The sequence below is a fragment of the Oratosquilla oratoria genome, chromosome 44 (assembly GCF_046742065.1).
Source record: "Oratosquilla oratoria isolate Oo_2021 chromosome 44, ASM4674206v1, whole genome shotgun sequence".
Taxonomy (NCBI): domain Eukaryota; kingdom Metazoa; phylum Arthropoda; class Malacostraca; order Stomatopoda; family Squillidae; genus Oratosquilla; species Oratosquilla oratoria.
The window spans coordinates 12,822,410-12,832,409 of record NC_134820.1 but is presented as its reverse complement, the minus strand read 5'-3'; the positions used below and the strand labels follow the sequence as shown (position 1 = coordinate 12,832,409).

Sequence of the window (10,000 nt, the reverse complement as noted above, 5' to 3'; positions counted from 1 at the left end):
AGAAACATTAACCATTTAGATTTTAATCCTTTATTCTGGCTGCGGCCAAACGATCCTATTCAGCTGAGCGAAACCCATTCCACAGAGAAAGGGTTCCATGATGATGACGTATTTCTTTCTCTATTTCTCTTAGATAGTAAGTTTAATCATGGTGCACTCCAGACACCATGCATGAATTATGAATACAGTTGTGTTGTGGTGTCTAAATTATTCAATGGGCCGTAGTACGTGATCTGGTTCTCTATCTTGTGATGAACTGCTGCAGTGTGTCTGTACTTTCTCTTACGAAGTGTTTCCTGGGAACTTGTCTGTCTAATGTGGATGGACTAACTGTGTCGCCTTTTCCGAGGTGTTCGTTTTATTGTAAAATGAAAATTTTATTTATTTTCACACTAGCTTCATTAGTTGGCTTGTGGAAGTATGGATATAGTCAGAAGTGTATTGTAAAATATACAAAAGAAAAATCTAAAGCTATACGCCCCTAAAATAAGTAAATAAATCGATAAATAAATAAATTAGTAAATTTTGCGCGTTGTTATCTTTCTTTTCCTCTACCTTCATACCTATCACTCTCTTTCCCAATTGCATGTGATTAACCATAGTTGCGGATGACGTGTTTTACTCTACGTCCGATCTGTGGATAATGCTGTGATCATGTATACATACACAATATCCATTTGCTCATGTAGGAGAGTAACAGTTTCCGTTCTTCAGACAAAGACGCAGCGCTACTCGGGACTAAGCGAGTGGGTTTGAAACACTAAACCAGTTTTCCAACCTTTTTTCAGGCGACCCCAATATGATCCTCATAATAGACCGCGACCCCACTAATATACTGTAAGGCTACAAAAGACAAAGTTAACATAATTGTATTTTATCATAGCAATATGAATTTAAAAATTTAGCATACAAGATAATTGTATTTTATTATAGCAATATGAATCTAAAAATTTAGCATACAAGATAATTGTATTTTATTATAGCAATATGAATCTAAAAATTTAGCATACAAGATAAGTGTATTTTATTATAGCAATATGAATTTAAAATTTAGCATACAAGGTAATTGTATTTATTATAGCAATATGAATTTAAAATTTAGCATACAAGATAATTGTATTTTATTATAGCAATATGAATTAAAAAAAAATTAGCATATAGGATGTCTTGGCGACCCCAGGGTTGGAAAACAGTGCACTAGACATACGCCAGCGAGTAGGGAACGTGAGTACGTGTGGGAATACAACAGCTTGGCCAAGGTTGTATTTGATGGTCTATACCCGACCTAAAGAACAAAGGTCATGCAATAGAACGAGGTACCGAAACTGCTGTTTTCTTATATTCCTGCCTCTTTTGAAAATGTACATGTAGTATGATTAATACCAGTGTTAGAATTACTAAGACTTACAATCACAAATTTACCTAAACGGGTTCCTCTTAAAAGAGATCAACATTTAACATCAAGGTTGTGATGACTGTGTTCGCTTTGGTACCATAACGAACGTCACTCCAAATAACTACACATAACGAGCAAAAACTGGCTGACTTATCTCGACCTTGGCTGAGCGAGCCACTATAGTGAATATGTCCGCCAGTACACTTTTAAAAAAAGGCGGTCTAAACTCTTAAGATGTCACTGACCCCCTCCCCTTCCCCCACCTTTTCAACTGTGATCCTGCTGGACTTTCACACCAAGTCGCCAACACGAGGAAAAGATACTTCGGGGTGAAGCTTCATGACTCGCACTTCATGGCCTATGGCGGGTGTGGGTGGGCGCGCGGGAGGGAGGGGGTGTTATATCATCACTGTCCCAGCATTTCGTCCAGCACATCAGACGATGGCGAATTACGTGGACGCTCTCTTGGCCAAAGCTGGATCCTGGTAACATAAAAGCTCCCGCCTGACGCCACGAGGGGGCACTTCGCAACCGACAAAACCCCTTGGATACAACGAACTTTTTGTATTCTCACACTAATGTAACTGTTGACCTTGCCATACATGCCTTCATGCAGTCTAGCTGGAAGAAACTCCAATCGACAGGGCCATTAACTTGGGACTTTATCATGCAGCTTTGCGAGGCACAACGTACTTACTCCCACCCAGCCCCTGGGCAACAGCGACATCGAAGTTGTGTCTGGGGACAAAGGCACCGGAAACGTTTGGCGATGGGCGTGGCACTGCAACTCCGCCAGAACACGGTCTTAGATGGTCCCAAAACCACTTCAATTGGATGGTATAACACACACTGTTTATGTATGTATATGTGTGTATATGTATATATATATATATATATATATATATATATACATATATATATGTATATATATACATATATATATATATATACATACACACAAACACAAAGAGCCTTTTCCCTCCTATAAAGGAGGCAGCTAGGTCAAAGACATGTACCTACTCCCACCTATTGTACTCCCCGTCCACCACCCTTTCCTCCCTCTCATCTTCGCTCCTCATGGATGATGGGTCATCCCTGTATCTCGCCAACTACCTTGGGTCAGAAGCAATGTAGCAAGACACAGTGCATACATATACATATACACTTTCACCCAAATACAATCATTCACATTTACACTCAAAACTATATAATACACCCATACACTTCATACAATCATACAATCAATCGCAATCAGCAGAGGGTCACATTATCTCGAGCTGTATGGAACTTGGATCTACAGACCATGTTCAATTCCGATAATTACCATTCCGTTAGATAAACTCGTTTAAGGGTTTCATTGTTTTTTCTTACACAATGCACCACCGTAAGGATAAGGATTTGCCTGCAGGGAATTTTTTTCATGTTCTTTATGTTACACGTGAGATATTACCAATGGGATTCAAAGTCGATTTTTTTTCTAACGATATCCCCTACAATATCTTAAAATGTTTTACTTTGGCAAATTTCAGGTGATATACTGTAATATACACGAAAGGTACCAAAAAATCTGAGTGGGTTTACTATTTACTGCTATATACGACCTATATTATATGCAAGTGATCTCAGCCGCCTAAAGGAAACACCCAGGAGTCCGAGAACTGATCAAATTGTCGAACATGTCATGTGTCATATATGACGGTAATTTCTCGATAACACTGCTTAGGACTTGTCTAGGGTGGTTATTACAGGAAAACCATGGGTGAGTGCAGGAAGAAATCTGTCTGGGCTACAAGGCTGCATATTTACTCCGGGTATGTTTTTTTTTTTTTTTTTTTTTTTTTGACAGCGTAATAGAAATACCGACCCATGGAGGGAACTAAGAAGTCAATGCCTTCCAGCATGTTCGTCTGGACCTACTGGAAGTTGATTCTCTTTCGCTGTGGTGATTTCTCTCACCTGAATATGTCATATGAAAGCAAAGGCGTACAGCACTGAGGGAGGCTTAACAGTTACTAGAAGCTGGGAAATCGGATGAACGTGAAGCATGTTAGTTTTGTATGGCGTGTTGCTTCTCACGACCTGTACATTGCGTGTCGGTTCTGGTTGTTACACGTCGTCTGTTTTGACATTTACACAGTGCATGTCGGTTCTGAGTGTTTCTATTAGTGTGCTACATTTGACAGCCTGTATCGTGCCGTTCAAAGTACCAAGCCGGTTTTGTCTATTGCCAGGGCGTGTCGGTTTAAGCATTTGCACGTTGTAGTGCGTCGGTTCGTAACTGCCTCTGAGAAGCATGCTGGTTGTGACATATCGAGAACTGGTTCTGAAGGAGTTACAAGAAATGTGGTGGGTTTGATATGTTACAAATAGTTTTCGTTGCTGGAACAATTGTTGCAATGGCTGCATGTCGCGATTGGCTTGTAATACGGCGGGCCTTCTAGCTGTAGTTTCATGCAGTCTCAAAAACACAACAGTTCCGAAAATGACTCCTGCAAGAATATCCCAGACCAAGCAGATGCATGTTCGTTTGGTAGGCATGGCATTTATGTATTGGTATATGGCGCCTAATTGTACCATTTTATTTAACGGTTTCTAGCCGTGGCAGCTCCGACTACATAGGCCATAGGGGGTGGAGCCACAGGTATGAATGCAATACAACGGCGGGAGCCAGAATATAAGAAAACGTACCCTTCGGTAAGGGACAATTCAATAAAGATAAAGACCACTGCAGGGATGTAGTGTGACAGTTGTCAAGTTGAAATAGACGTGTTAGCTTGACAAAGCAATATCATGACTTTTTATGTTGAGTTTGAGTCGCATGCAACACGAAGTCTGACAGATACACGCATGCAAGTTGGTGTGGCTGACACGATATCTCCACCCAACAGGACAACCTATGCTATGTTCTGTAGAGTTGACAGTAGAATGAAGAACGTTCAGTTGGTTATACACGACAACTGTAGCGTGTGGCATAAGACTTGCAGTCGTGCTAGGTGAGCTCGACATTTCTGGATTGAATGTTGGATTGACCAAGCAACATGCCTGATGAGACAACTGCTTTTCTACAGATGCCAAATAACCTAGTACATGCTCCTGCATGACAGGGTTGTCGGCGATTAAAATGGCTCCACTATTGGTGCCAGTGAGAATGGAATTTTTCACAATCAGTCCGAAGAAAAATAAGACCATTCATTGAGCCGATGAACTTATTGACGACTCCATGGCCATCCAAAAACCCGGTGTCTGCTGTGCGTAGCGACCTTGCAGGGCTGGGAAACGGGAACCCTGGAGGTTGACCGATGTCCCAGTGGTGTAGTTGCGCTGTGGGGCTAACATCACGGGTGGCCCTTTCTGGTTTGAAAAAGTAAATCAATTGAACTGTTAAACTGAAGCCTTTGACAGCTATAGACTGCTTCATTACATCCCGCCGTTACGGAAATTACTCTGGTTCATGAGCGTAGAGAAGATGAAACACTCTTTGAGCTTCCTCTCTCTTACTACAGTACATGTTCTTTTGGAGGCATATGAAACTGAAGACATGTTCTATGCCAAACATGGTTCTTTAGTCAGCTAGTCCTCGCCATCGATTATTTATTGTTTTAGAAGACTTCAGCATGGTTACTGGTATAACAATGCTGACTGTCGAGTATAGCCTATGGCTCTGGAACTAAGAACGTTAAAGGTTCTTTCCTAAATTTCGCAAAGCCTAAAAGGATAAAGACTGTTGGTTCCTGGTTCCCGAGACGAGAGTCACACTAACGGATTTGATACTGCAATAGCGAAAGTATGGCTAAGGAGATCAATCACATACTAGTGTTCTTTAGAGAATTCAATTAAGTAGCAAGGTTGACCGTAGTGCTTAGTTCTCTGAGGATGACACGGACTTGCAGTTGCAATATTTTGTGTATATCATCTACTGTATGTACCCAGGGCTTCTTTCCCCTTATCAGGGAAGTAGCCAAGTCAAAAGGAAATACCCACTCCCACCCATTCCACCCCACTTTTCTCCCCTCCCATCTTAGTTCTTCATGGATGACGGGTCACTGCCCTGGGTCGGAAGCAATGTAGCGGGACACAGCTACATTATCCATACTGGCCATGATACACAGCAATCCAGCTGTGTATCATGTCCAAAAGAATCTCGAGATTCTATATGGAGAAGTTCTGGGGTGATGTGTGTCTAGGAGTAAGCAGTAGCTGTTTCCAATCGATTCGAAGCGTTTGGCACTATTCAGGACCCTAAAAAAACTGGTGGGGCGCCTACCAACGTGCAAACTGCCGAGGAGTACATCAAAGACCGTCCAAGTTAGAGGAGGGGTGTGGCGTCGCGTATTGGCCCAGGAGAATATAGAGAAATCGTTCTGCCAGATTATCTGGGGCCCTGGGCCAATATAGCATTGAATCAACAACCTGGAGATATCCTGATGAAGGATAAAGAGAGGCACGCCAGGGAAGTTATTCAGAGATGCCAAGACTTGTGTATATATATATATATATATATATATATATATATATATATATATATATATATATATATATATATATATATATATGTACAACACTGAATGGATCTAGATGGTGTAGTGGTCAAGTCACTACAAGCACTTGTCACGTGCTGGCAGTGGTTCGAGTCCTCGGGCGTACCACGTTTCAATTTCTGCATGTGCCTCCACGGTATATCCGATGTTGATGGCTTAGAATTAATGTGTACTGTGGTTGATATATATATATATATATATATATATATATACATATATATATATATATATATTTGAGCACTCCTAGAAACTTACTGACAACTAGGGTGAGGCATGGATGGCCCCCTGGACCGTATACTTTAGGCAGTTATATATGACTGACCCTCCTAGCTGCCAGCTTACCCTAGTTGGTGTTCGAGTGACAAATACCGATCCACCAATATATGAAAATGCGCCCTCTCTTAAGTGCGGTTTGTGGCTATGAGTCAATTGAAGGGTGGGCCGGTGAAGTCATGATCTGTGGGCTGCTTGCGGTGCTGTCCGCCGTTTGGTACTCCGGTTCCATTCTCTCAGACTGAAATTACCCTACTCAGTGTGACGGGCAAGGTGCTCGCTCCTCTGTTGCTAGCACAGGTTCGCTCCCATCCAAAGGCAATGTTCATGCCCGGTATGTCAACAACTGTTAGGATCCTAAAGCTTTTGTGTTCTTGAAGCGAGCCTACGTGAAACAAGGTTTGCTTGTAGCTTATGTTGACTTCAAGTGGGCGTTTCACTCACTGCATCATGGGGTTCTGGGGTCTTCTTTGGATCCGTGGGATTCCTGACTTGATACCTGGCACACTTTAGGACAGCGAGTGCTCCAAGAGTGAAGAGACATGTTCGGTTGCTTTCCTGTTAATTCACGAGTGACGAGGGTGCGTCTTCGCCCTGAGACATTATATCTTCACGAACTGGGTCTTGGGCATGGTTGTTGATCAAAATCATTGCAGAACATACACTGTCAACACTAAGGTCAATGACCTTATCTTTGCCGATGATGCTCTACTTCTTTCGGAATAGTTGAAGGTTAGGTTACAGCCCTCTTGTCACTGCATTAGCAGGTGAGATCGCTATGGATTAGGTCTCCTGGACCAAGCCTCGTGTTTGGGGTTTACGGGATGATGTAGCTATTCACGCACGTGGCGAGAATTTCCCGATCTTGAAAAGTTCCCCATATTTTAGTAGTGTAAACACATAATAGTGGGTCATGCATGGAAAGCCTTCCCCTGATTGGTATGAACCGTGATGTTATGAATTCGTTCAATTAGAATGTGGCGTTGTCAATATTTTATAAACGTCAATTCCGATTTTATGGGCACATTATACGTTTTCCTGATACGGATTCCACTCGGGGATTATCTTTGTAAGAGGCCCTTGGTGGAGACAGCAAGGGCATCCACACACTCGTAGTTGGGTCAAGTCATCATCTTGTTGATATCTGTTTAGAATAGAAATTGTGGTTTAGGGGGATTGCACGGGGTAACTGTGGGGAATGGCGTAGGTGGGTGAAAGTAATCCACCCCCAATATATACGCCCCATTGATGACTGATGAACCCCTCATATCACATCAAGCTTGACGTAATCATAACGTCTAAATAAGTTAGGCTCTCGGTGTGTGCTCGCGTGCAGCAAGGAGGGGCTTGTGAAAGACATCACATAATCCTTTCACAGAATAGCGGAGGGGGGGGGGGTTACGTGACGTTTTGTCGACTCTTAAGGGCATTTCTTGACAAAATGCTGAAAGACTTTATACTTAAACTTCGAGTAAAAGTAACGTAATCAGGTTGAGGATGGCGTGCAATTCCGGTCTGACGACCTTATGCGCGTTTAATTGACTTATGGAATACCGACTGATCAAAACACTGACTCATCATACTGAATGCGACAATGTGTGATCTGTACAACAATGTCCTGGGTGTATCTGGTTATGCAGCGATTTGACGTCATATTGAATATAACCGTATCTGCATTACAACATAAGTGTAACATACGAAATTGCGTGACATGGTTATGTGATCTTGTGGCAACATAGGAATGTCTAATTTGACACCAAAACATATGACAGCTGTGACAGTGTCAAGTGATGCAAACACTGAACATGAATAAGTAATAGACAATCTATTAGGGTCGCAGGCTATAGTACCAAAGCGGCCAACAAAGAAACATCCCATGCTACTCTGATTACTGAGTACACAATGCATGAGTGCGTGCGTACCTCCTTCACGCATGCGTACGCGCGTACACCTGACACAGGTGAACGCAGCAACACGCCCACAACTCCACTCAAAGCCCGTCCGTACTCACCCTTGCCATGCGAGCGTGCGGGCAGCACTATACCGGCTGACTACGACTACTATTACTACTACTACAAACTAAAACATAATGTAACTAATTGCCATGTATGGGTTGCAATTAGAGCGACTGGCTACCAAGTACTACAAAGGCTGTCAAAAAGTCCATGCATGACTTCCTGGGGTTACTCACCACGTCAGAAGACAGGGTCGGCGGGGGCAGGCTGTCCAGCGCGCGGGCACACGGATGCAAGTGGGCGAAGGAGCCGCAGTTGTTGTGGAAGCACCACTTGCATTCTATGGAAGGTAGAAGGGACGACAAAACATGAGTGCTGCTAGTAGGGCTAGTACTAGAATACCCTCCTCCTCCTCCTCCCCCTCCTACCCCAACCCCAACCACCCCACCAAGACTGGTGTAAGTACCAGTGGCACAGCTGTACCCAGAGGCACCACCCGGCCCTCCGCCCCCTCCCCCGGTGGAGCAGTAGGCACTGGCGTTATTCATGTAGTGCCCATTGGTGCCTCCTGGGCTGGACGAGTAGAGGCCGGCCGTGCTGTACGTGGAGGAGCACAGCTCGGTGGGCGTAAGGCTGCCACTGCTGTTGGAGCTGCTACTCGTTGGGCCCCCTGATGGGTGCTGCTGCTGCTGCTGTTGTTGCTGGGGGGCGCCCACACATAGGCAGGTGAGCGCGGATGGGCGGACATCGCTGGGTGACGTCACGTTGAACACCACCTGGTCGCTCTGAGTCTGCTGCTGCTGTCTGTGATGGTGGTAATGGTGGTGATGGCAGGAGCTGTTCGACGGTGGCTGACTGTTGCTGTGGTGGTTGATGTGGTGAGAAATGTGGTGGGAGATGTGGTGAGGGTGGTGGTACTGGGATGCCGTGCAGCTGGGAGCCGTTTTAAGCATGTAATTCTCCTTGTCGATGTTAAGAACATGCTTGCCGTTTTCGCCCTTGCTCTCCCCCTCACTGCTGGTGGCCGGGCAGCACAAGTTGTTGTTGTTGGGGGGAGTGGTGGAGGGCGTCGACGAGGAGGAGCCGATGGTGGTGGGGGAGTGGTTACTGTGATGGCGGATGTGGGAGGGGGGCGACGAGGCGATAGGCCTGGCTTTCATGGCCTCGTGCAGCAAGCCCGTGTCCAACATGCCTGATGCGTTGGGGGCAGACATGGCGAGGAGTCTGCATCACTCACAGCCTCGACACAAAAAGCTAAATTCTCGCACTAGCATGACGGCCCGACTGAGCCTATTGGAGGATGGGGCGGGGGAAGGCGGGGCGGGGCGGGGTGGGGTGGGGTGGGGTGGGTGCTACAGCACCGTTCTCCGTCGCGCAGCAACCCAACCGCCACCTCAGGTTACGTTGGACAGACACCCTTGCCCTCCCTCAGGATGACGTATGGGGGGAAATCTGCGTCTTCGGAAGTGGTGGCAGGATTTGCACTTGAGGAGGAACTTGCATCCGTGGTGGAACTGTAGTTGGGTCTGTACCTTCCACCGACAGGCATATAGCAGACACGATACCAGTTACGAATTGTCGTCACGGATTACGGGTTTCACTATTTTGGGCACTCGATGCTTTCTGTGATCCATTAGTTATATTTTTCCTTTCTTTTTTCAGAATGACACAGGAATTTAACCATACACCTAATTTTCTACGCAAAAACAACCCGTGGCTATCCACTACTGTATCGTCGTGAAAACATTAACTACAGGATGGAAAGACAAGAGACTGCCTTCTCTGTGCTCTTGACAGGGCACTGTGGAATACGGGTATGAAGCATGTTTCGAGAGAGT

At 44.8% G+C, this 10,000-nt stretch overlaps 1 protein-coding gene across 3 annotated transcripts in view; it reads right to left on the bottom strand.

Moving 5' to 3' along the window:
• The window catches only part of Pi3K21B (phosphatidylinositol 3-kinase regulatory subunit alpha), a 686,395-nt gene that overhangs the window by 142,468 nt on the left and 533,927 nt on the right, over positions 1 to 10,000 (bottom strand). For 2 of the 3 annotated variants that reach the window (XM_076180200.1, XM_076180202.1), the window contains exon 7: positions 8,399 to 8,502. In XM_076180200.1, coding sequence (XP_076036315.1) covers positions 8,399 to 8,502 — 104 coding nt within the window. Of the gene's footprint in view, positions 1 to 8,398 lie in introns of all 3 variants that reach the window. The other variant, XM_076180199.1, reaches the window with a different exon arrangement.